The 27895-nt window shown below is 40.6% G+C and overlaps 1 protein-coding gene across 17 annotated transcripts in view; it reads right to left on the bottom strand.

Moving 5' to 3' along the window:
* The window catches only part of CELF4 (CUGBP Elav-like family member 4), a 708055-nt gene that overhangs the window by 35073 nt on the left and 645087 nt on the right, over positions 1-27895 (bottom strand). For 13 of the 17 annotated variants that reach the window (XR_002466205.4, XM_085567781.1, XM_021538929.4 and 10 more), the window contains 2 exons: positions 23553-23696; positions 2385-2551 (listed from right to left, as the gene is read on the bottom strand). Coding sequence is in view for 16 of the 17 variants with exons in the window: in XM_085567781.1 (XP_085423907.1) it covers positions 2424-2551; positions 23553-23696 (272 nt within the window). In the remaining variant the exon portion in view is untranslated. The remainder of the gene's footprint in view (positions 1-2384; positions 2552-23552; positions 23697-27895) is intronic. The other 4 variants (XM_085567782.1, XM_021538931.4, XM_021538930.4 and 1 more) reach the window with 1 other exon arrangement.

Raw genomic sequence — 27895 nt, 5'->3', positions numbered from 1 at the left:
AATGTTCCTGCAGTGTTCTCCTGGGACCACATACATTCGGGCAATTCCTTCTGCCAGGTGGAAAAACATACATATAAAACTTTTTTCCTGGAGAATTCCTTTCTGCTAAAAGTTGGGTACAGCTCCTGCAACAGACTGAACAAGGTGTAAGTATGCAAGAGAACAAGGACCTCTGAGATACATTTTGATAGGGTCTCTAAGCAAGTCTCTAAACAAGGAGAGAAGGGTGGAAGTGATCTGATTGTAAAAACAGAATGATTTTTCTGCACAGCAGAGTACTAAAGCTGAAGTAAAATCCAGGAAGGCTGAAGGACTTCCTATCTAGAAGAAAGTCTTCAAGACTGGTTTGCTTATTAGAAGCAAAGAAAAGGAAAAAAAATTCTTTAAGAGGGACAAATATGGAATTCTATTACCATTTTAACTACTGATTCCTTTTTATATAATTATTAAATTTTTTTGGGAAAAAAATGCCCAAGCAACAAATCTTTGTCCTACTAGTGAGCAACCTTTTGTAGAAAATAAGCTGAGACCTCAGAGCACTTCATGGTGAACCATGATGATAAAAAACCACCATAGACTCATACTGGCAAATCTTGAACAGCACAGATATTCACAGCCCTGCATCTTCTGACACCACCATGAGAAACAAGCATATCATCAGCCAGCACAGATATGCTGGGGCATAAAGCCTGGTGCCTACCTAGGGAGACCTTTGTGTCCCTTGATCCCTTTGCAGGTGTCACAGAAAGCCTCCCTGACAAAGGCAGCCCCTGCTTTAACACAATTGCACGCATGCACCCCCCCCCCCACCCCCGCTCTCCCCCAGCAAAGCCTGCAGAAAAAAAGCCAGTGTGATGAAGCAAAAAGCATTTGGATATGGCAACATGTTTTGGTTTCAAGCTTCCAAGAGGCCTTTTCATAAGCAAGAAAAAGAAAAGAGGTTTTTGAAGGGGGAAAACGCATTAATGGTTATCTTCATGTAGTCACATATAAAGGAGGTTCTGAACTATGGAGGCTGTTTCCTGCACATGCACCTAATATGTTTATTGGAAGGTTTCTTAATCTCCTTTATGCTGTCTTCAGTGCAGCACCTCTTTCAAAGACATTTTGATCCCATTCCTGAATTCTCACTGGAAAGGATACTGCTGTGAAGACTGGAAAAATATATTTTTCAAAGATATTTGGGATCCCAGAGAAAAATTAAAACACTCTGTTTTTCTTTGGGAAAGTTGAAGATAGGGATTTCCTGCCTGTCTTAGATGAATCAAAAGAGGCCTGAATAAAAAATCACAGAATCTTAGACATTACAGCTAAAATGACATAGAAAGGTCACCTAACGAATCTCTTTATCACTAACTCAGGAGTACAAATTACTTAGGGCCTCCTTAGGTGCTGAATTTATTGGGGAACCTCTAGTGTGGAACAGTTTTAATAAAAGGGAGACTTCCTTATTGTTCCCTGTCTCTGTAAACAAACACATAAGGCTTTATATTTCTGTTTCTCAAAGAATTACCTAATGAAAGAGCCAACCAGTGGTAGAAAATATTTCCATTTTTGGAAACATCTTCATTTTTGTTATTAATGATATGTTGGGATTCCAATGAAACAAGCCGTGGCTTCTGATATTTTTGGTGCTGTTACAAGTATAAGAAGTTCCCTTGAAACCTCTAGCTGTCTTCTTTCCAGTAGTACATGGCAAATGAGTCTAAAAATGAGACCCCAGGTCCTTACTCCAGCTAAGCTTCCTTGGCTTTGGTTAGGTTTTATCTACACACAGGAGTTTAAAACAACTGACCAAGAAGTGAGCATGGATCATTATATTAATTTCTTGGGTTTGTGAAGAAATAAATCAGGGGTTATTTTGTTGTCAAGGAGACATATTTACATTAAGTTATTATGCTGAGATGGAACTGGATACAGACTGTACCGCATGAAGAATGAAGAATGCTTTGAAACATTTGCAACACAGAGCTTTTGAGACAGACACTGTCCCAGTCCAGTCACCTGGGATTAAACCGCAACCCAGTCCCACCTCTTAATTGCAGATTGTCTTCAAGCACCAGAAATGCTCTTTCACTGAGCAGGGGGAATCAGGACAGCTGCTGACTCTCCTCTAGTGACCAGAAACACTTTCTAGAGATGCAGGATGCCCATGAGATGAGGAATTTGTCTTATCCCTTGGTGAGCATCCTTCCACCTCTTTTTCTAGAGACACACACACAAACAGTTCCTAGTTTATGCATGGGTGCGTGTCTGAGCAGAATGGCTCTAGCCAGAGTCAAAAAGGCAGAAGATAGAGAGTCACAGAGCTGAATCTCCTTGAGGGTCTACAACACAGAGAGATGCTACAGGTGTAGCTGACACCCCCTTCCCCATGCAGTTACCTGTGCTAGTGCTTTGTATCCAGCGGTTCCCACAACCCTTCAGTAGGGACGATTAGCATCCTTTGGCCTCTTCAGCTGCACCTTCAGCCTCTTCATGCCAATCTGGAATCCATTCATGGCCTGGATAGCAGCTTGGGCACTGGCAGGATTGTCAAAACTCACAAAACCTGTCAAAACACGAGGCAAGGCAGGGGACTTAATGAGCCGAAGGGTGCCAAGGCACGTACATGCAACGACCACTGAGAATGAACATGGGGAAGGGAGTGAGGGCGCTGAGAGGAGGGAAGTGAGCAGGAAGGAGGCTGGGCAGGTGGGCAGGAGAGTGAGGAGAGGATGGTTGCCAATGTGGGACAAAGGATAGAAGGGGTTACAGATCAGTGTCCCAGGACACAGTGCCTGGTCTGAGTGCCAGTCTGAACACTAGACTATGTGGAGCACAGGGATCCAAATGTTGGTGCCACAAGATTTGTGTCACCTTTGAGCTGGGAGTCAGCAGATGTAATTCATGGTCTCAAGGCACTCTGTTTTCCTCTATCTCCCTCCACTGTGACTTAGGTAAACCTCTAAACCTTCCTTAACTTGCCATCATAACCTTTTCTTTGTCTTCCAATACTAATGATGAGGGGAATCTGACACACCTACTACTACTTCCTTATTATGGCAATATCAGTAAAATGTGAATATAATTAATTCTTCATTATCATATTAATCAGCATGAATGGTTTGATTGTTGGCCAGCCAAGCAATATGAAGAGATTTAATCACTGGCAATTTCTGCAAACTCCATATTACTCTGCAGTTGTGTGGTGAACACAAGTGCTTTCGTAACATTGTTTTCCTATGGAATTTCAAATTTTGCCAGCAAATCTCCCAATCAACCATGGAGCACATCCAGCATTAGAAACAACTATAGTGACTGAATATTGTATTTATGGGTCACCTAAGACATTCTTTGTCCTCATTTGCTCTCTAACAGTCTGATGAAATAATATAGGTCAACCACACAGGATGCAATGCATCTAATGCATTCAGCTCAGGGGAGAGCTCTTGGTATAACTTTGCCTCTTTTTTCTGTTTGTTTTTGGGTTTATTTTAAAATGTATTTTTAAAATGTATTTTTATTTTTAATTTTTTATTATGTTAGATTAAAAAAAAAAAAAAAAAAGGCCTCATTTTCCCATGCTGTTTATGGCTGTATCTGGAGTGACCATGCTCTGAGATATTAGCGAGGCAGGGGGCCATCACATTGTACAAGCATTGCCTCTGCTACTTTTGCCAGAAATGTCCCTGTGTGCCAACAACATTTCTGAGCACAAACCTTGGGTGAGTCTAGCCTGGACCAGTCTGCTCTCCAGACAAAGCCATCTGTTTACCTAGCCCTGCAAGGCTCTGGCAGCACAAATCAATCCTAGGAGCCTGGTGTTGCTCAACAGACAGGCTGAAATGAAGAGATGGCTTTTGCAAGCCCCTCAAAACGCTAATGCTGAATGTTTGCTGCCAGGTATACACCTGCTACTGACAGCCTTGGCTGTGCTGTGGATTCATTCTGCAGCCCCTCCTCCCTGGTCTAGTTCCTCTTCAGAAGTGAGTCTCATAGGTGACATAGGGTGTCTTGCATCTGAAAAAGACACAGCTGTGCACGCAAAGGCAACTTCTCACCCCTGCATTAAGCTGTTCTCCCTGACCTTGGCTAATAATCTAATTTCATGACAGGTCATGAAAGACTAAGGTCTTAGTCTCTCAAAGTGAGACAACAGGTTTGCTGAGTATGGCGCACTGGGTTTTAAAAGGGATGCCCATGGAATAAATAAGAAACCTTCTTTGTCCTCCCCTTTTGAAGCCAGGGCTCCAAGTAAACTGGCTGTCTGCACAGTTTTCCGTCCAACCCACTGGATGAGGAGGTACCAACACTGCAGCTCTGAAGATGAACAAAAAGTACTCTCAAGCCCCACAGCAATCATCAAAGAAAACTGGAGGGCTATAGTGAGTAATGAGCTGTGGTTTTATTCAATAGCAATGGATCTGCTCTTGCCCTCACTTTTTAGATACTAAGTGATTGGTGATGTTACCAGTTTTCATGTGACTACTTGAATAATCTATCAACAAAGTCCTATGATTCATTCTCAACAATGGAATAAATGAAACACGTGAATAAATGTACTTGGTTTCACTCAAGTACATTCAGTCATAAATACTTCTGGAAACCCCCTTGGGGATGCCTTACTTGAGCTTCAACCTTAAATATGTTGTCAATATACTTCATATCCTTGAATATAGGATGTAGTGAAACTCATTTCTTTTTAAAAATCACATCTGGTTTTCTGATATTCCTGGCCAACACACATCAGTTACATCTAAAGCAGTAGACTAGAGCTGTTCCATGGATGTTCAGAGAAACTGGAACCTAATAATCTCTAGTGCTGAGGTTTTTTTGACTAATGTTTGACATCAAAAAATTCCTGGACAAAGTGTGAGTTTTAGCACAGAAGACAGGCTGTGCTCAGTGGTTAACTTGGATGTGTCCATGATGTTCTGGAAATTGAGAGAAATTAATAATTTGGGTGTAGGCCATTTTGTGCAAGCTGTCCCGAGTGCTAGATACAAATGCCAGGTATGTTTACTTTGCTGATATACACACAGCAGTCCAATATCAAAGTTGAGTTGGCTGCAGCTGAATGGTTGTTTAGCTCATTCCTTCAGAAAATATATCTTGCCTGGGAACTTTGATTTCTACTCTTGCAACAGGTCCTTTGGGATGTCCCTCCTACTGCCTACATGTGCACATCTAGATGGTGCCTGCACATCCATCCATTTGTGAATATGTCACTTTAGGATCCTACAGTAATCAGTGGAGGTCCTGCCAGTGCAGTCAGTGGAGGGTAGGGCAGGATTTCTCTCTTTTATCAGGACACCTTTAGCTGTGTTCAAATGAATCACTGGTCAGGGAGCAATGCTGGCTGCAGTGAAGGCAGGCACCCAGCTTAAATCAAGGAACCTCTGTTGTGGGATCTACCTGGTTCCACAGTTAGGAGTCACATCTCAACATAAAAAGTTAACTGTCTAAATACCTGGGTTGATCACTCCCTAAAGTGATGTTAATTGCTGAATAAAACCCTTCCAGAGATGCTGCCCACTATGATAGATAATTATTTCTTTTGTGGAGACTAGACCTTAGAGGGATGATAAGCCCTTGTGCTGAGGTGCTAATATAGTTGTACTTGTGCAAGAACCTTGCTGTGATATAACCTCATGAAGTTTTACCAGTTTTTATCATCACTTTGCATTTGAGATGGAATTCTAAGCCCACTTCCTCATTTTGTGCAAAACTGTAAGTAATACAGCATTTTAACAAATGGGACTAATAAGAGAGATCAGAAGTGCATTTGCTCACTATATTTCATTTAGACCAGATGATGAAGCTGGGAGTTGTACTCTGATTCTGGTATTAGTTTCCTATAGATTTGGACCAGATTTTTTTCTCCTTAGTTGTTCTAGTATTCACTGATGCAATATAAAAATCTCCTCTGGCTGGACGCTGAGGCTAGAGGAAGTGGATTTGAAAGCTGGGGAAAGAGATGGGCAAATGCCAATAACTGTGTATTTTCTTTGTGATCATAGTCTAGGGACAGAGTAACTAATTACTCTAGCTTCATTTCACTGTTTTAGTTTTCAGGGGCCTTGATATGCTCAGAAGTTGCTGGTGCATCCAAGTCTCCCCTTTTCCTATTATTTATGTATAGCTGTGTTTGGTATTGCAGAAGGTATTTGGATGAACTCCAAAGAGAAGGAAAGCTAGGGATTATCCTGAGATTTGAGACTTTACAGTGGATAAGTGATAGACAGAGAGACAGGCATGTTGGGCTAACAGCAGCATATTCCTTTCTCTCCTCAGGTCAAATACCTACTGGCAGATTTGACTTTTTTTGTTGCTGATATACGCAATATTGGCAGTCAACAATCTTTGTTTCTCCTCACCTGTGTCAGTGGGATTCATGGGACTATGAAAGATTTGAACATGTATGACTAGGAATAGAATGTATGCACTGGGAAAATAACATAAACACTCAGTTCCTAAATGGCTTTAGTATTTGAGCCCATGGGCTCAAAACACAATGGCAATTGCTATATTTGTTTTGAACACCACCTCTGCATTGTCATCGCCATGCTTGAAGGACGAAAGAGAAAGGGAGAGGTTAAAAAGCTTGAAGTTCTTTCTGTGCATCAGTTAATTAATAATCAAAGAAATATATGTTCTGGTCTGAAGACAGTTGGTAGGGGGACAGCATTTTGTGTTAAATCTACTTTATGGTGGGGATATTGGTAGGTTTTTTTCTTTTTTCCTTCTTCTCCCCACCCCCAGGGATTATGTAAAAGTGTTTCTCTAGTAAATGATTTATCAAAAGTGGCAGTGAATGGTGAAAGCTGCTAGAATAGCAACAGACGGCACCTAATCTTTCAGATTCTGCACAGCCTCTTCCAGGAAAGGAGCTTTTGTTGGAGCCCACTACTTCTTCTGGCTTGCTCTTTTCCTACAGGACTGTGTTAATTATCACAGGCAGAAACTGGGGTACAATTTTGGAATTGCTTTATTTTCTTCCCCTTTCTTCCAGAGAAAGTTCTTGTGGTGTGACTTGGGGTGGGAGCTTTGTGCCTTTCTCATTACAGGATCAACGTGATCACCAATTGCTTTATGTAACAGATATCACCTAATGGCTGTTTTTCTTTTTTAATCATCCAGGATGATAAAGAAGGGAATTCACAATCAATGTCAGAGTACATCTGAAGATTGTTTTGTAACTAAACTTTTTGTTTACAGTCCATGTGTTCTCTACGTGTCCATGAATTAATTTGTGCACTAAGAGCAGTCCTGAATGAGCACATGGATTCTTAATTGATCCTTCTGAGTTTTCTAGTTTGCTTTGCATCCATCAAGGACAATTAGTGGTTAATGTGCAAAACAGCCTCTTGATGATCTGTTACCAGGTTGAAATAACATCTTGTGTCTCTTGGGCAGGAGTGTTCCTGGGGATGGAGCCCAGTGCATGGTAACTATGCTGAACTTCCCTTAAATCAATCAATCTTGACTTCCAGATGTAAGCTTTTAATCCAGACTCCTGAACTGTGGACAGCTGATCCTACAGCAGGTTCACTCATGTAACTAGGTTGCCTTCAGGCAATAGGAAGGAAAAGAGGGACCTCAAAGAAAAGAATATTACATTTGTCTTAAAACTAAGTAGAATATTTTTATCTATGTTCCAGATATTCTCTACCATCTCAGAGATATACTTTGCAAGACACTTAAACAGAAGCAAGTAGAAATTGCTGCTTATTAGGTCATTTTAGACCAGACCTTTTTTTTCTAGTTCTAGCCACCAGAATATTTGTCTGACTGCCACGAAGGATCTTTCCTGGTGCTTCCTGTTCCTTCAGTTATGAAAGTCACTAGCTAAGGAGAGCATCTCTGAACTTCTTCCTTTTGATATTCAATTCACATTCATTTCACTAGAGGGAAATGAGAGTAACAAAGAGCAAGGATCTTCTGCTCAGCCTCTAGGAGGGAAAGAGAAGAAATGTCACACACAAGGTCCAGAAGAAGTCCATGCCTAATTAAGAAGTCCATGCCTCTTGCTTCCCTTGTGTACAAAGTGCTTCCCCCTAGGTCATAAGAAGGAAGCTTGGCCAGATAGAACTGCAGAATCATAGAATATCCTCAGCTGGAAGGGACCCACAAGGATCGTTGAGTGCAGCTCCTGGCCTTACCTAGGACAGCCCCAAGAGTCACACCATGTGTCTGAGAATACTAAAATAGAGGGATCTGCAGAAAGTGCTGGTAATTGGTTAGACCAGAGACCTTGCTCTCCTGTTCTTCCTCCAAGAATCTGAGTCAGTAATTAAGGAATTAGTTATTGATACGATCTGTTATTAATATAACTGTTCCCTCAGCTCATGAATTCCTTGCTTTTGCTATGGACCAGTGAAAGGTGAGATCTAGGGAGGCATTTTTTGCTGTGAAGGCAGGCATAAGGTGTTCACATCAGAGTAGTCTTCCTGTGGGAAGGGTGGCGTTCAGTAGCTCCTGTCCTTCTCCCTCCATGAGGACCTGCCCACCTACTCCTCAGACCTTTCCTGCTATTTCAGTCTATTTAATTCCTACAACTCCTCAGTTCCTTTTTCTCTGTGTTTATTAGTTTTATCAAAGAATGGAGGTTTTCCTTTAATTGCTTTGCAAGGTCTTTACCTTGCTGTGTTCTTTACACAATGTACTAGCTGCTGCCTCACAATTTTTTAGTGCTGTAAAGAATTTCAGGATACAATCTGTATGTAAGTAGCTCTATAATGTATGTGTGCATTGGAAAGTATTGTATTATAAGGTGATTTATGGGTACTGGAATACTCAATAAAGGAGTGCGTCTGCAGAGCAAGGGCATAGCACTTCAGCTGTTTTCCAGTGTCTAATAGGGTTGGATGACTTTTTTGGATTATTTAACCTTCCACTGCTGTTTAATCATGTCCAAGAGAGATCTGTCTACACAGCTATCTATCCCATCCATCCATCCATTTATTTTTTTTAATGTATGAACAGTCAGTAACAGACGACTGTGCTAAACAACTAGTATTAAATATTTCCCATCTGCAGGAGGAGATAATTGGAAACTCAGAATATTCATGGAATTGGCTCAGAAATCTGCTGAACCATTAATGTTCATTTTAGAAATTTATGGAATATTAGAAAACCTTCAAAATGTTCCAGGAAAAGAAAAAAATCTAATATTAATGTTTAAGGGTGTAAACTAGGTGACCTGATAAACTTTGTTAAGCTTCCATAAATGTCAGAAAAATTATGAAAATTTTGATATGAGATAATGTGGCAAAGAATTTAAAGATACACAATTAGTACCAATCATCATGGTTTCATGGAACATAACATCTATCAAATGAAACTGATTGCATGAAATTGCAAGTTCGGTGAATAAACTAAGTTATCATAAAGTGTATTCAAACTTTGCTAGAGTATTTCAGACAGCATTTCTCTACAGAAAATGAAATCCGCCCAGGAATGAGACCACCAAAAAATCTGTCAGTTGTAACAAAATTGCAGAGATTCTAGTAGGCTCCTTCAGCGGTGTGCTGAAATCTCTGTGCTATTCAATTTCTCTAGCATTACCTGGAAGACATTTGAAGTAATTACTGGTAAAATTGGCCAATCATACAAAAATGGTGAAATAATGACAGAAGTAAGTGACCTGGGTCACTGAGTAGGCTGGACACAGTTAAAGGGTGTTCATTTTAATCCAATAAAATTGCAAAATTAAGTATCTGCAGGAAAAAGCAAGTGAGTCACTCATAAAAAGAGGAAGTCCTCATTAGAAAACAGTACCTTTTAAGAAGAAGATGGGTGTCATAGTAACAGCCAAATATATGAGCTTTCAGGACTAGGTTGAAATTCTCAAAGTCCCGAGACTTTGGTAGTTTTGGGATGAAGTTAACCTTTGTTGAATATTCTCTAGAAGTAGCAAGGTAGTGTTACTTCTGAGTATAGCTCAGGAAAGATCCTTACTGGAATTCTGCATTTAGTTCTAGTGATTGCTCTACAAAACAATTAAGTTTAAATACTTATTCAAAAGTAGAAGACTAATTATAGGTCTGAAAGAGTAATGAGAGTGGCCACAGTTTATTGAAAAGAAAGTTAAACTTACTTCTGACCATAGTCTATAAATAATACCTACTAAAACATGGAGTTATTTTAGAATAGGAGGAAAAAATAAAAGCTTGCTGATTTCTTCTAGCTGGAAGCAGGCATTTGTCAAATTTAAAATAGAAATAAGACACAAAGTCTGCATATTTTAAATGGTGAAGGTAATGAACTGTTTTGGAAAACATCTTGTTTAGCAATAGGGGTGGAGCACCTATCACATGAAACCTTGATTAAGAGATTTCCTAAAAGGAATGCTATATGATTCAAGCAGAAGGTTTTAACCCGTCACATGAGCTGAGGCACCTGGCATATGTTATTTCAGACTTCAGACCAATGTATCAGAACAGTCTCTTCTGATACTGCATATCTGTCTATTGTTCATTTTGCAGTTCAGATATTTAGAGAATCAGTTCTTGCTTAGTAATCTGGGATGGATTGAGGTAACGGTCATGATACAGGTGACAATTGATGTTAGTGCCTTATAATAAATGGCCCCAAAGTGTGGGTTGCAGACCACTGAGAGGGCTGACTGGTACTCGTTCTTCATCTTGCTTCTAGCTGAGAGAAACTGAACAGATGGGAAGTGGAGATTAAATGAAGAGTGAAAGTAGATGGCATGATTAACTTTCTCGAAAGGTCAGAACACCCAGTGCAGAAGGCAGCTTGAAATACACAAGTATCTTCCTTATGTCGCCTTCCCATCTTCCTGTGCATGAAACTGCCTCTCCACATTGCAACAGTGTGAGCCGGAGTGTGCAGGGAAGTTGGTCTTTGTTTTTGTGCATTGCCTGTTGGATGATCTCCAGATGGAGAAATATCCAGGCAGAAGAAGCAGAGGGCTATAGATGCTGACCCTGAATATGGCCTTTAAGAGCAAGAAGGACTGCTCCAGTTAGGAGTCTTCTCTTTCATAATCTGTATGGTGTTTGATTATTTTTCATAGGAAAATTGTTGTCATTACTCATGTTGAAAGCACATGGGTAAAACTCTAGATTAGACTAGAATTTTGACAATTTAAACAATTGCATGGTCTGATCTGTTGTGAGGGTTCAAACTCAAAGAGGGGAAATTTAGATTATATATGTTAAAGAAATTCTTTACTGTGAGAGGGATGAGACTCTGGCACATATTGCCCAGAGAAGCTGTGGATGCCACATTCCTGGAAGTGTTCAATGCCAGGTTGGATGGGGCTGGGAGCAATCTGGTCTAGTGAAAAGTGTCCCTGCCTGTGGCAAGGGACTGGAATGAGATAATTTTTAAGGTCCCTTCCAATCCAAATGATTCTATGATTCTGTGATCCAAGGTTTTGGCTCATATATACATCTGGGCACATGATCAGGACTAACTTTTTCTAAAAAGATAAAAGAGGGTAAAAATTTCATATAGAAAACCACAACAGATCTCTCATCATGACAGTAGATTAAAGATTAGAATTTCTCCTTTTCCTGTAAAAAGAGGTTTTCTAATGGATGCTATGGACTGTAGTTCTACCTATTCTTATAAGTAGGAGTTGAAGCCATCTAATGAATTGATGGAAGAAGTGAAGGACTGAAGCTTCAGCCATTTCTTGGAGAGCCCATGAATCAGATACTGGACCAGTATACATACATGTCAACTGTGGACAAAAAGCACTGTGGTTATTCTACAAGAAACATAATATTCCAGCCCAGATGATGATGATGATTTTCCTCACAAGAACAACAGCCCATGATGAATCACTTATAGATGATTAAATAACATTTGCCCTCTTTTTGAATGATGAGTAGGACTGAAGCTATTTCCTAAATGCTCTCAGAAATGGATGGAATTCTTCTTGACTTGTTTTCTGAGCCTTCCTTGAAAACATCTGATGTCATCATATGCCAGAATAAGGTTATGGGGGAAATCACATGGCTGAAGAAAGCAGGTGAACTTTTGAGGATATATGCTCTTCTCCAATGTGAAACTGGAAATAAAGAATGAGTATAATGTAGGTTTTACACAAGTTCTAAGCAGATGCTGATACTCAGTTAAGGATGCACTGAGATTGTTACTGAATCAAAATGAAGGCTATTTTTACATTTGTTTTGTTGAAGTTTCCAGTATAAACCAGATGAAAATAGCTATTGAAGCTCCTACCAGCCATGTCACAATTCGTTTTTCATCAAAATCTAATTTCTTTGCTCCCTGATTCTCTCTTGGATCCTGCTTTATTTGCAACTTTTTAATAAGGAAGCCATGTATGAACAAGGCAACTGCTGAAATTGCAAGTCATCCTTCTTGATCCAAAAGAGGCAAGTATCATAAAAAGTGACCTTGTTCTTGAAAATATTTCCTATTAGGTAAGGTAATAAAATTCCTTCCTGGACTAATCAAGAAAAATAATCCAAAAACTAAAACATCCAAACAAAACAGGAAATCCTGTAAGGAAGGTGAGCTGTGAGCTGTACTAGTCACTATTTTTAGCAGTTCTCTCATGTCCAAGGTAGCCTCTGAAATACATCCCTTTTTGGTGCAGCAATGCACAGAACCTTCCCATCTTGCTCTTGCTGACCATTACTTAGATGGACAACTACCCACCCCTTCCCTGCTCATTGTTGAACACCTGACACCTCGTTATGGGTAGTTTGGGACAACCAATCAGAGACAGTTTTTCTTTCCCAATGTTGTTTTTGAAAAAATAAGACAATCATTTTCTTGCCCTTTGGGAGTGGTTGAAAACATGGAGGTTTTACAATGACAGTGAAAGTACTACAAAAGTAATAGCTGTTTGAATCTGGAGATGTTATCTTCCAGTTAAAATTATAGCAGAGATGCTGCTAAATTCCTGTGGATCTGCCAACAGAATATTTACCATTACTGGCCTTCAAAGGCCTGAATCTTGGAGATCTCAGTGAAGAACAGTCTGCAGCTCCTCAGAATAATTACATTCAGTCTGTGGGACCTGAATCATAACACAGATTTACTAAATCCTGATCTAGAGGGGCCTTTGCCCAGTGACCTATCTTGAATCCAACCTTGGGTAGAAGACTGTAGAATGAAATTTTGTTTTAATTACTGAAATAAGAAAAGTAGAAATATATCTTGAAAACATGGTTTTGAAAATGCCTTTTAAGAGAAAAGCTAAAGACCCGAGAAAGTAATGATATTTTAGTAATTTTTAAAGGGATCTTAATTTGAAAGGATGGGGTAAAAATAAGAGACACCCCTAAAAAACCCGTGTATTTTGGATCAAATTCAAAAACCCAGTAGCAAAAATTCTCTCATTAGAATTAAAAAAAAAACAAAACAAAAAAAACCAACAAAAACCTAGCAAAACAATAATCCTTCTGAAACCTGTTCAGCCATGTCAGAAGATGCACAAAGACCTGGCTAAAAGTTTTATGATTTCTAAAGATTTCTCTAGAGAAAGATTTAAAGGGTCTGTAGAGACCTATCTTTAGAAGAATAATTTAATTTCACCTTTAAATGATGAGAACACAATCAGATTTTTAGGTTGTCTTGTCCAGAAGGAAGAAAATCTGTTTCCTGTCATAGTTCATGGAGCATCTGGATGATGCTCTTAACCATATGAGTTAATTTTTTGGTAGTTTTGGGAGGAGCAGGAGGTTGAACACTGTGAATTTTAGAGGTCCCTTCCAACTTGATAAGATTCACAGAGGTGCATGGTAGGAGAATGAGAGACAGGGGATGTAAATTGGAACAGCAGAGACTGAATAAAAGGAAAAGCTCTTCACCTTGAAGGCCAGTAAGTATTGGAGCAGGTTGCTAAAATTCAAACAATTGTTCAGCAATTTTCATTGTTTCCAATAACAATTGTGTCTGCAAGTTTTTTATATTTGTTATTTAATAAATTTATGTGTAGCACATGTATAATGTAAATACCTATGCATATCTTATATAATATATCCATAATGTAAATACTTATATATGTGTGATATGACAGATCAACCCTGGGGAGAGCAGAGCTGATGCCAAAGTGTTTTTTGGTGATTTGATATAGATGAAACCAGAAGTGGTTAAAAATTATACACCTGTTTTTATGGGGATCTGCAAGATGTTACCCTGATGACAGCTTTTGAATATATCAATATATAATATTTGAAGATGCTAATTTTATCTGGGAATTTTTTGATTTAGGGTTACTTACTTTAAAAAGGAAGATATCACATGCAGCCATAAATTGAAACAACGATAAGGTTGTTGCGAAATGAAGTACTCAATTTAGAAATGCAAGAAATTATGTTACCTATAAAATTTTAATTCTGTATTGCTTTGTATATGCATAAAGGCATTGCTTCTAACCATACATTTCTGTATTTTTCTCTTTCATGGCATCTTCGCTTTAATTACTGTTGAGAATGAATAACATAACAGGGCAAGGAAAATGGCAATGTATCAGACTTGTTATTGTAAGTGTTGAAATTTAGACAGTAAATAAGTCAGGGAAAGGATGGTTTTGTAGTTGTACAACCTTGGATGTTGTCTTGGAAAACTGGAATTTGTCCCTATTTCTGTCATGACATCCCAGTTATGCTAAGTATATCATATATCACAGAATTCCTTTAGTAAGACTGTTTTTTTACTATTAAAATAGAGCAGGTTCTGAGTGCCAGTGGTACACCAAGGATTGAATCTATGTCATTAAATTCTCCTATCTCTCAAAAATGGGTGTTCCTGTCCCTTGTCATGCCCAAGCAAGGTCCAGCTGTGGCTTAATTGTCATGGCCCAAATTGAGATAGTGGCATATAAATGTTAAAAATATATGTAAAATTGTGGCAGAGTGTTTTTTTGCAGATGTGTGAATCCGCTTTAGTTTTCAGTGAAGATGAAGATTTACTGGGTTTTCCTGTTCTTTCGGTGCATGGCCTGAGATTTCACTGGCAGAAAGGCTGCTGCCTATACCTGCATCTGAAGCAGACAAAAACATTATGTGCATTATGCTAAATTCTTAGACAAAGCACATATACAGACTGATCAAGCTTGTGGCAATTCAGATTAGGAATCCATGATCAAGAAAGAGTTTTGGATATTTCTCTGCCTTATCATCCCCTTGCTGTAATGAGGACACCATGACCACCAGCAAAATGCCGTTACTTAGCTCTGTGGACCTCTCAAATGCTCTGCTGGGAAGGGTCTTAGGAAAACAGATGAGGAAATAAAAATTAATTCATATTCATGTCAAAGTCTGAGTATCATATAAAAGGAAGCCTTGGGGCCAAGCATGAAGATGTGAGGCTCTATTGAACAGCTGCTCAATAACTAACCAGACAACAGACTTCAAGATGTTGAAGAGGAGACCTGTGCCATGGATGAGACAGAATGGGTGGATATGAGGAAGCTGAAGATAGGTATATGGGGGGATGGATGCCTGCATGGACTGATAGAGATTAATCCATTCTACAGCTTGAACTGTCCTTGCATCAGAGATCTTGGGAGAACAAAAAATAAACCGAGATGCCATGGGTTGACAAAAGGCTCTAGCAGGTCAGCAGTCCCACAAGAGTAGGATGTGTTAAGTCTGCACTCTGCAAATCCATCACTTTGTGTTCAGAAATGGGCTTGCCCATTGGAGGCGTCATTATTCTGACTTCTGAACAGAAACTTCTGACTGGAATAAAAGTAGCACAAAAACTCCTCTGGTTATTTCTATTAGTCAGACAGTGAGCATTTCCCTTTTGAATATCACTAAAAGAGTAGCCACAATGATTGTGCAGTAATGAGTTTGTCTCCTCCTCTCCTCCTCATCTAATTACCCCAGGAGAAAGAGCATTTAAAATGATGGGGTAAGTGTGCATGTGAGTAGGTATGTACACACATACCCATAACTTAAAAAAAAAAATTCTGGGTAGACTTTATCATTTGTGGGGGGAGATGGACAGACCAATGACTGACACATGGACACCCAGATAAATAGAAAATAGATTCTGATAACATATTCATGTCTAATATATTGTTGAGCTACAAAAGAAAGCAGAAGTTCCTGTGCACAATAGGTTTTCTTTAATGTGAGTTATTGGGAAAAGACAGAGCTGTCCCTTTAACTGGAAAGCTGCTAACAGCTGTTCCTTATGCATACATGCTTGCTTGGTCTGAAAGTTTTGGTAAGTCAGTGCATAACTGACAGTTAGATTTATCTCCCCAATAAGCAATCAACATTATAATAAAGGAAAAATGCTTTCAGTGCACCTTTGAGAGTGCATCAGAAATTAATCTAAACATCAAATTAATTATAGTTTGTAAATGAATAGTGGCTCACAGCCCTAATACTTCTCCCGTTCCTTCTCCTCCCGCTAAAGCCTCCCCCAACCAACTGTAATGGCTGGAGGTGCTGTACAGTGAATTTGATGAACGGCTCCTTCTCTTTCTTATTCACACAACTCTTTCCTTATCAGCTGGAAGAGTTCCATCCTCACTCTGCAGACCTGAAATCTCAGAGCTTGGCTGCTTTGGAAGAGGCTAGCAAATATTAAGCTTCCTCTCTTTCCCCTTCTCTCTGATAGCTCAAAGCATCCCTCTGGGGGTGTCCTCCTCCTCTTGGATTAGTTTCCACCTGAGCTGGACACCTTATGAGTCCCTCCTTAGCTCTCTGGCTATGCCAAGTCCTTCAGAGTGGAGAGGATCACCATAAACCAGTGCTGATCTGAACTGAAGCACACCAGGGGTCAGACATGCTTAATGTCCCTGGAAAATAATTTCTGTTTTGTCTCAACTGTGGCACTCAAGGGAGTGGCTTCTTCCATTGCTCTTTGAGCTTTGATCTGTAGGCTATAGACATATGGGAATGACAAAAAGGTTTGCCAGAGCCCTGAAACAAAATGTATTGTCACTAGATTGTGTGAAATAAAGGACAGAGGCCAATTCTAAGGGCTACAGGGAGAAAGGATCAGGTAGAGACTTCCTTAGGAAATCTGAAATCAGGTTAAGAGTAAAAAGAAGAAAATAAAATCAAACTTAATCATAGTACTGATAACAGCAGCAAACAGAGCTACATGCTACAAGTCCTTTCTAATAATGCATCTATTCCATGGGGATTTCCTGTTTACCAAAAGAATCAGAAAAGAACCCCCAAAAACCTTTTATCTGGTAAATAACTTTCATCATCCATGAATCCTAAAGACCTGTGCAAAAGAGTCAGGGTACTTTTCCAAGAAGGGGAGCCCAATCCTAACAGCTAGGCTGACCTGTGATCACCCATATGGGCTATGAACATACAACTAGAATTTCTTTCCTTTACAACACCTTAGTTCTGCACCTGCTCATTTCCTAGATGAACCCAAGGAGAGTTGTTGCCTTTTTTTTCTTTTTAATATTTTTATTTTATTAAATGAGAAACTGCCATATTTGGCAGGGCATATTGGAGGCACGTTGTCAGCAGGCGCTGAACAATATTTTCCTAATGTTCCTCAGGGTCCCTTGTTCCACTCCTACGTCTTGTGGAGTGCTGCCAATGCACTTTAGACCTAATGTGCAATGCCCCTTGTCCCAGGGCTCTGAACAGCTTTGCCAGTGTCCTATTCTCTTGAAAAATCTTCCTTCTTTCTATTTCAGCTTCCAGATTGAAACTCTGTAGATCATCACGACCTGCCTGCTGCCTTGCATCTCCCACTCCACGGTTTTTGCCACCACACTGCAACATTTAACTACCACAGCATGTTTTTAATAACAGAATACAAGCCCTACCCATCCCTCAGCCCTTCTCCTGAGCTTCACCCCCTCCTGTGTTCAGTTCTCATTCCTCACTGCTTTTCTCACTTTTAATCTCTCTCCTTTGTCTCCCCAGTTTCTTTTCATAAGCTAAGAGGAGTTTAGTAGGGAATAGAATTATTTAACAGCAAACTTAATTAACTATTATGACCCTCATCAAGTGATGTTGTTTTCTCTATTTTGGCATCTTCATGTAAGATTAGATGTTTTTCCAAATGAGGTGGTCCATTAGCAACTTTCAAATGCACTCCCTGCAGGAATCTGGAATGAAACAATCAATGTTCATGTGGAACTAGGAGTCAGATGAGATATTTCCTTTAGGACATATAAAGCTATGGTCCTAAGAAGCCTTTGCAGTTTGTAAGCTGGAATGCTCTTTGTTTTGTTTAATGTGGGACATTTCAAAAAGGGCTGGCACATTTTGCTGATATGAAAGGGCAGAAATGGAGAAAAACATATGTCACTTGTGGTTTTTTACAGCTGTGGTGTCAGAGCATGTCAAGCTGAGTGGATGGAAACCACAGTGTCTCTCTGCGAATAAGACAGGCTGTTCACAGACTTCTGGAGTCACTGTCCTATGGGGGGAAACTGAAGCTGCTACAGCAGTGGATATGAAGAACAGTCACATGCTAAGGAGACATGTAGGGGACAAAGCAGGGACATGGAGCAGAATTTGCCTGACAGTGTCTGCTGCTCAATGGTGTGCAAAAAGTTGGCAGATCCAGGTGCTTATTGCTCTCAGAGAGAGGTGACTGGACCAAGTGTTCCAGTAAAGCAATTCCTCCAGCTTTAATTTTTCTACATCTTATTTGATAATTTGGGATAACTATTTGACCTCTGCTTCTCCATCCATCTTCTCTTTTTTCTAATTTCTGACATATCTTCCTAGTTAATACTGCCCAAACCTGTCTTGATTACTCTCTTCTGTTAAAATATTTTTCTAGAATATGTCTGTCTCTGTATTTCACTAACTTAATGTCTTCAAGTGATTTCTTTATACGTGTCTTATGAGATAACATTGAGTGTTGCTGGGCTGTGCTGCAGCGTCACCCTATGACAGAGGTAGAGTTAGACATGTGTGGGCAGGGTGAAAAGTTGCCCTTCTCACACTGCCTACTTGCCTTAGCAGCCTTAATAGTGTTGTCATACATGAGCTCTCTTTTAACCTTGTACACAAACTGTTCAGATTTAAACTATCTACATAGCTCAGAGGGGAATTATCACCAGAACCACTGAGACCAGCACAAAGATGTAATCCACGTCCTCTGACATTTAGCACACCTACACACGGAATAACTCACACATGTGTAGTGGGAATGTGAGAGACCCAGTGCAAATTCTGCCTTGTGCAGACCCAAACTCTGGGCTCTTGTAGATGTTGACATTCAAGCTGCAGCACACTTTACCTCTGTGCAAGTCTTCCTAGACGACCCCACTCTGAGAATGGTAGTCACCGTGTCCAAGGAGTGTCCAACTAAGTGTAATTTTTCTCTGAGTGAGATGAGTCCTGCTGTGGCCCTACCATTCACTGGGAATTGACAGCATAGCCCAGTTGGGGAAACATGCTGGCTGCAAAAGGAGCATGTGGGCAGAGGCTACAGCTCTTACTGTAGCTCTCACTCAATGCCCACATTGAGTGGGCATTGAGTGAAGAACCAGTGAGAGAGGAGAGAGAAGGGCAGAACAGTGAAGAGCTGTGAAAGTGAAATCACTAAGTCTGAATACAAGAATGGGGACAGGACAGTGCCTGAGGAGAAATCCAAGGGGATGCAGATATGGTCAGCGATGGAGGCTTAGGTCATGGGGATACACAGGGTGTTGGTGAATGGGAAGGACAAGGATGGTCTGCATTTGGCCATGTTACAGTTTCATCAGGATAGGGATGGGAGAAAAAAAAGCCAGAGGTTTGAAAGACTGCAAGAGAAAATGAAAGATTTGGGTCTACCCTGGCTGTGTGCGGCAGAAGAAAAGTCACAAGCAAAGAATCCTCCCAGACTAAATTACTTTTTTCAGTAAGAAGTCAGGGTTGTTTCTTAGGCACCCTTGCATAGTAGAGCAGGCAGTCCCGCTAGGGCAAACAACAGACATACTCTGAACACTTACATATTTTATATCTGGTATTGGTGTTTACTGTAGCTGGCATTCCTTACTGCTCTTTGTCAGCCAGGAGGCAGTGACCTGTAAATTAGGAACGTCAAAGCTTGCTGACCACACTATGGTTTCTTTAACATGTGCAGGTGCTAGTGGTTCTCTGCAGGCTCATGGACTCTAGAAACCAGGAGAAAGGTTTGTTTCTAATCTTATTTTCTTCCTAACACCCCTGTACCTGCCCCAGTATTTTCCTGCCAGTAGTGGCAGAAAGAGATAAATTTGTGTTTAAAATGCAGGCAAGAATTCAGAGACAAAAAATGAGGAAAAAAAAATCATAGAACAGTTTGGGTTGGAAGGTACCTTTGAGTTCATCAAGTTACAACCATCCTTGCCTTGTGCAGGGACAATTTCCACCAGGACAGGTTGGTCCCAGCTTCAACCAACATGTCCTTGGACACTTCTTAAGGATGGGACATCCGCAGTTTCTGTGGCCAGCCTGTGCCAGGGCCTCACCATGCTCACAGTCAAGATTTTTTTCTTAATAGATAAGCTGTATCTCACCTCTTTCACTTTAAAGCCATTCCCCCTTGTCCTGTTGGTATGCGGCTTTGTAAAAAGTCCATCTCAGCTCTCTTTCATTCACTTTAAATACTGGAAGGTGCTATCAGGTTTCCCTGGAGCCTTCTCCAGGCTGAACAACCCAAATTTTCTCAGCTCATCTTCATAGGAATGGTGGCCCAACCCCCTGATCATCCTTGTGGGCCTCCACAGCTCTATTTTGACATGCTGCTCTACTGACTTGTTCAGTTTGTGATAGCTGTTGTTCAATAGTTAGACAAAAGCATAAAATAAAGTTTTTTCTGTTCCCATGGAAAAAAAATATGGTGACATTTTTCTCCATAGAATTTTTAAAGTTTGTCTAAAGCAGGACTTCTTGACAATTTCTCAACAACCTGGGGCTAAACTCTGTTACAGCAATTTATTTGGGATCTGCTTAGTGGATATATTTTAAAAGGTCATATAATAGTGGAATATCTTTCTGGGGCCAGATAGAATTGTCCCCCCAGGCTAGCAGTTGGAGAGTTCTAGCCATACTAAAAAAAAGTGAAATAGAATGCAAATGCTGTGTTCTTACATGTTGAGTTTTAGGAAATGTTTTAGCAGCAAAGAAGGAATTTTCTTACTTTCAAAGTTAATAAAATGCCTTATTTTCCTTTAGGAAAAAGTAATTTATTTTTTATTTAAATTTATTTCCTCAACAAAAATGCCAGCTTCCGTAGACTTAGCAAAACAATTGAAAGGCCTGATTTCCTCTAATCACTTTTTTCTTTACATTGCTTTAAATCAGAAGGTCAGGAGGGTGGGAAGTTTTTGAAAAGCAATGTAATCTACTTGTGATTGTTAGCTACTTGTGCTTCTGTTATTTCTATCCTTCTGGAGCTGGTGGATGTGGAAGCATAGGCAACATATTTGTCTGAGACAAGCAGTCACAGCAGGCACTCAGCTCTATGGAAAACTAGGAGAAATCCAGAGACATCTGGGACTTGACACCTGGGATCACAAACTGACTGGACCTGGGTATTTGTGTCTCAGAAGCAGATATAAGGTGGCCAACATGCACTAGCAATCTTTAATTCCTTCTTTTGGTTGCCTGTGTGCTTGACTCATACTTCCAAAGGAACACCTCCCTTTTTCAGCCTTCAATATCCCACAGTTACTTCTGGCGTTCACCCAACAAGCTGATGTTTAGTTTCTCCAAGAAAATTCAAGAAAAGTTTCTGCTAAGGGCCCTCAGCTCCTGCTTAACTCTCAGCCTCGATCTCACAGTACCTCAGAAGCAGCCCCAAATCCTGCCTACAAATGGGGTGTGTTTCGTGTCCTCATGGGGCCTTGTAGCCATGAGCCTTTGAACTGAGTGGGATAAGGCTCACAGCTGCCCAGAAGGCTTCCATTTACTACTTTATGTGGAGAACCAGATCCAGAATTCTTCTAAACATAGATGACAATTTCACTGCCAAAGATCCATTTCTAACCTGTGGATCTCCTTGGAGCATCAGTTTCAGTGTCACCTAGAGCTGGTCTACTCAACTTGTGAAATTTTTATGTATGTATATATATATATATATATATATATATATATATATATATATATGTGAGTGTGTGTGTATAATTTGTATATAAAAAAGCAGGTGGGCTCTGGATTCACTGGGGCTAATTAATAGTTTCAAGTTCTAATTTGAATTTGCCAGCTTCCTCTGCACACCAGACTCTTTGTCCTTCATTCCTCTAGTGCTGGAAAGTACAGCAACCTAGTGACTCCTAGTGATTGGGAGGGCTGTGTCCCTCTCATCAGGGGTCAGGGTTCCTTCAAACAAAAGGGAAAATAGCCTGTTCAGACCCTCTGTGGATGGGCAGGAGAAACTGTGCACAGAGAAAGGGCACAAAACTCTTGAAGTACTCTCTGACATGCACTGTGGGTAGCAAGGGATGAGGTAAGAGATTTGGGAGGTGAGCTGTTCAGGAGGGGAAAGGGGAAAGCAGCATGGAAAGAAAGCATAATGTGGAGATTTAGAGTGGTTTTAAAATCAAATGAAAACTCCAATGAGTCTTAACTCTGGAAGTTTTCCTGAGAGACAGAATCCAGATCAGCTGCAAGTAACAGGAAAGGAAAAGCAATAGTTTGTTCTGTTGCACTTCCCAGGGAGGGTCTGCAAGAGGTGCAGGATGGCAGAGAAACAAAAATTATAGATCCTAATGGTGGGCAGGTGGCTGTGAGAGATCCCCTGTCCACCAGGTGTGATGGGATTAAATGTGGCAGGGTCTCCATGCTGCCACACTGCCAAAAGGGACCCTTAGGAGCCCCAACTTTGCAAAAGGTGGTATCCCAGTGACAGCCCATACATACATCACTCCGTGGCTGTCGGCTGGCTGAGCCCTCCCACTCTGGCTGTAGCTCAGGGTGTCCCTGCCTGGGGCTCACAGGCAGCTCCAGGCTGTGCTCTTTCTCTGCTCCAGCTGGTGGGGTGGAGCCAGTAGTGGGGCCAGAGCTGTGAGAGCCAGGTACAGCTTTCAAACCCAGCCTCTTAGCCCAGCCTGTCAGCTGAGGCATGGGGTTACCTCGGCCCATCTGTATCTGCTGGGGTGCTGCCTCAGGTCCAGTAGGCCAGAGCATGTCTGAATGTGATCTACCAAGCAGCCAGCATCCCCCAGAAGACCAGGCTCTTAGCAGATGCTCAGCCCTTAGCCCCTTGCAGTCTAATGCATCACAGCTGCAGGAAAGCTGCCCCCACAGCTCTGTCTTCCCTTCAACCCCAGGACCTGTTTATTCTCTGCCTTATGTACAGAAATTCCCCTTCTGCAACATGATCCCTCAGCTGTTCTCATAATTTCAGCTATGCCCAGCCCCTTCCATTTTGCTCCAGTTCTTTAATCTTTTCTGCACCCATCTCCCTTTACAAGTGGGGTATTTTCTGACCCCACCAGTATCTGCAATGCCAAACCTTGTCCTCTAAGCAGCACACACAACTCTGAGCATGAGACAATCAGGAGAGAAAGAAGGAAGGGGGAAAGTATTGACAGGAGTAAATTGAGAGAAATCATAAAGCTTAAGCAGAAAGAAAGCAGTTTGAAAGATAAAGTATTCAGAGAAAGCCCTTTCCTGGATGAATCTAATTGTTTTGTTATCTTTACCCACCAAAGCATTTACTTTGGTTTGTCGCCCGATCCACAAACACTTTCGAGGAGATGACATTACCGAAAGGCAGGAACATCTGCATCAGCTCAGCATCCCCAAACTCCTGGGGCAGATGGTAGATAAACAGGTTACAGCCCTCTGGTCCTATCAAGAGAAAAAGAAGACTAATGAATGAAGAGAAATAGGATATGAGAAATCACATGGTGGAGATTTACTTTAGCATCTTCTCTCTCTGACTGGTGAGCAGTCGCATTAGGAAGCAGCCTGTAGACTCTCAGAGGAATGGACAAATTAGAAGACCAGGAGCTCAAAAAGTCACCTAGAGGCTATGGAAACTTCTATAACTTTTCCAGGACACCAGGATAAAATCTAGGGAGAGAGGAATGCACCAGCACATGTGGCCATGGAAAGAACAGAACAAAGGAGTAAGAACACAGAATGAAAGAATATAGTTCACAGACTTTATTTGTTCCTCATAATCTTATTTAATCTGCAGAGTTTTGGATGACCCACACTATCCCTTGCCTCTTCCCAGTGTCTGCATGTAGAAGTTTCATTGTCCTTTTTGAATCTGTGTGGTGACAATAACATCACACAAATGATGTTAATAAGCAGAAAGATATGCACAAACCCATAGGCTCATCTTGTTTTGTAGAATTTTACTTTCATCCACCCAGCTCAACTCAGCCTGAAGACTCCCTCAGATCTGGACACTTAGGCCATGTCCTCCATTCTGAAGCATTCTGAAGGAGAGACTTTTAAGGTGGATTTAAATCAAAATTACTAGACAAGAGGGATTAGTTTTCTTGCTTCAATCTTGTAACGTATACTCTTACTGATTTCAGGTGTTTTGGAAAATATCCAGAGAGGTGTCTTTAGCTGGAATATGAAACTAAAGTAGAGACCCTCAAAAAATATTCTGTTGAAATTATATTTTGGGGCAGAAGAGGGCAAACCTGCCTCTTGTCAAATAGCCTAGAATATAAATTTTCAAACTGACTTTTACTTTATTTATGCTGTCCTTGAGCAACAGTCAAAAAGGTGTGTCCAATTGGTTTTGTTAAAAAAATTTAAACATTTAAAGCCTTTGCAGTGTTCAAGAGCAGAAAACGGTACAGTTTGATGAGACAGGGATTGTTTTTTCATAATTTTATTTCTAAAGGTACTTCCAGCTGCTGCCCAGCTCTGCACTGACCTCAACAGGTAACTCCAGCTCTGCTTAACTCAGAGGGATTGAGATGAAGGGGATACACTCTGTGCCCTTTGCCAAAAGGGTTAGAGGTCAGATAGAAGGAAGGTTTCCTCCTTCCCCCTAGCCCATGTGCCTACAACCCTGAGACCTGACTCAGTCAACTTTCCCCTTTTTACGTCTGGGGCACAGTGTGGGGAAGGAAAGGGATTTTTAATAATATTGTTTTCTTCATCAGGGCATAATTACAGTGTCATAACACAGCAAATTACAACTTTGCCTTTTCTGTTAGGGAGAGGAGTTAGTCTAGATGCTCCCACCTTTTATTACCCATTACTCATCCCCCCGGCTGGCAAGAGAAGTACGGCGACGTCAGGATTCTGGCAGATGCCCATTTAAAGCTCATTAAAATTCCTGGGCCTCAGCATGATTGAAGTCACAGGCTCTCCACATTTCCTTTTGGATTAATGGAAAATGAAGCCCTAATGAATATTTGCTAAGCACAATTTTCCCCACTAATTTGCTAAAAGGACTGTCATGAAGGAACAGCTGATCCTTTACATCTTGTGCATTTCCTAAAGGTCATGAGGATGGTAACCAGGTTTCTTCCAAATAGGGGGGATAGTGGTATAGTGGGATAATTAACTAATTAGGCACCCGGTCATCTGCTTAGCCAAATTACTTTTGAACCTCAGTGGCCCATAATCAGGCTCTCCTATTTAATGCCAAGCTTTTCCAGCTTCCCCCCACATCCCTTCTGCCTCTTCTTTAGTCTTTTCATTGGGCAACTATCATTTTTCCAATCCTTGCTGCCATCCATTTCCACACAATACAGAGTTATTGGCATAATAAACTAGATATGAAACAGTCTGAAAGTGTTAAACAAACACTAACCCCCTTAGGTGTCTGTTAAAATTGAGAAAATTCTGCCCAGGAGCAGACCACAGCCCAGAATAACAGGGAAAAAATTCATTCCTTCATCTGAACGTGCCCTAGAGCACTTCTGCTGTGGGATTTGAGATCACATTATAATAAAATGAGTAAAATCTTGGCTTTGCTGCAGTTGGTGGCAAAATTCCCACTGACATCACCAGAGCCAGCAGTTTGCACTGTAAAACTAGCCAATTCTTTCAAAAATACCAGCTGCATTTCCTGCGGTCTTGGATGTGTTGTGCATGAGTAGGGATTCTGCCTGTGTGTGTGCTGAAAAACACCTACCAAGCCATAAGGCAGGAGGCACACAACTTTAATTACACCACCTTTAGCCTGGGCTCAAGAAAAGCGCTTAGTTCACCTTGAAATCAACTTTTCCCCACATGACTCAGAGACCAAAAAGAAAAGACCAGGGATGGTATGAAAAAGCAGGGACCATTCTCAAAGACCAGCTTAGCTCTAAAATGTGCCTGGGAAACCTGTACTGTGGCTTCCCCTATTGACCCAGACATTCAAGGCTGAACTCACTTTGTTTCCAGCTACAGAGGGGTTTTTCCTAACTTCCAATGCTGAAAACTTCACTTGCTTCTCAGAAAAAAAAAAAAAAAACAACAACAAAATAACAAAAAAAACCCCAAAAAACCTCAAAAAATTGGTAGTTTGATTTGTTTTGTGACCCTCACATATGAGATTTTTGCCTTTAGAATTTAACAAATAATATTTTGTTAAATCTGTCTGTGAGCTACCAGTCACAACCAGAGCCCTTGGTAAAGAACTCACAAAACAAGATCTGTCTTCTTCAGCCCTCCTAGCTTTTTTGTGTATGTTTTTGCCTAGTTCAAGTCAATTTGGGTACTACATAGAAGGTTGTGTGTCTGTGTATGGCTGTCTTGTTATATACTTAGGTATATTTTTAAGAAACCAAAGACAAGATCATAAGGAAGAAATTCTTTACTATGAAAGTGGTGAGGGTCTGGAACAGGTTGCCCCATCCCAGGAAGTGTTCAAGGGAATATGGAGCTCTGAGCAGCCTGATCTAGTGAAAGTGTCCCTGTCCATGGCAGGTGGTTGGAACTAGAGGGTCTTAAATGTCCCTTCCAGCACAAACGATTTTATGATCCCATTTGTTTTTCATCTCAGAATGCTTTAAAGATCTCAGTCAGTTCTCAGTGCACAAATGCAATGAGTTCTGAGGTGTTTGCTCAGGATACTGGAACAACAGAAAAACCACAGCTGGTATGGAAAAATCTTAATAAAGAGTCCAACTTTCTTTTTGGAGAAAAAGTTCTTGTTTTGGACAGAGATAATGGATTTTTGGAGATCACTATACTTGTCATTCAGGGCTGAAAACAATAATAAAATTATTTATGACAGGCTTTACTTTTGTTTTCAAAAGGGTTGTAGTGTAGCTTGAAATCTAACCCTCATGAAACATCATAAGAAAAAATGAAGTTTCATTTCAACACTGATGTCTGCCATGGCTCTTGGTTTTATGACATGTATACATTTTATGACATATATATGTTTCTCTTCATTTATACACAAGAAGAACAGTTAGCCTTGATTCAGACAAAAAAGCAAGAAAAGCTTTAAGGACTGAACAGTTTATGGATATTCTACAGATTACAGGCAAAGTGTTCTGGATAATGGAAGAACTGTGACTGAGGGCAGAGAACCACATGGTGGGTTTGGCTTGGCTGGATCTGAGCTGAGCCATTGATAAACCATCGCTCTTCCTGTGCTCCTCACACTTGAGCTCATTGTCAGTTTTTTAGCACAGGGACAGCTGCAGATCCAGACTCTCCCTGTCTGCCCACCTTCAACATAAGTGAACTCCATATACCTGGTCTGATATCAGCTACCCATCATTGCATCCCAGAACTGGGAGAAAATGTCATGAGGAAAGGCTATGACAAGGCTTGTTTTCTAACAGTAATTAAAACTGGGCTAATCCACGAGGTTGTATGAAGGCAGATTGCAGTACTTTGGTTAGCTGCACACCTCACCTCTACAGCAAACACTCAGAGGATGAAATTTCATTGCCTCTTCTGCTTGCCCAGAATGAGCACAGCACAGATAAGAGTTGCAAATTTGTACCAAGAAGTTGTAGTTTGAGAAACTACATCAAGACGAGTAATACAGACTTAAAATTACCTCCAAGTTTTTTGAGGTTGACATGGCCTGAATCAAGATTTTATCTTAAGCTTTGATAGTTTTGGAT

This window comes from Lonchura striata, chromosome Z (assembly GCF_050655825.1).
Source record: "Lonchura striata isolate lonStrDom1 chromosome Z, ASM5065582v1, whole genome shotgun sequence".
Taxonomy (NCBI): domain Eukaryota; kingdom Metazoa; phylum Chordata; class Aves; order Passeriformes; family Estrildidae; genus Lonchura; species Lonchura striata.
Note: the sequence above shows the minus strand (reverse complement) of the source record. Positions and strands in the feature narration are given on the sequence as shown.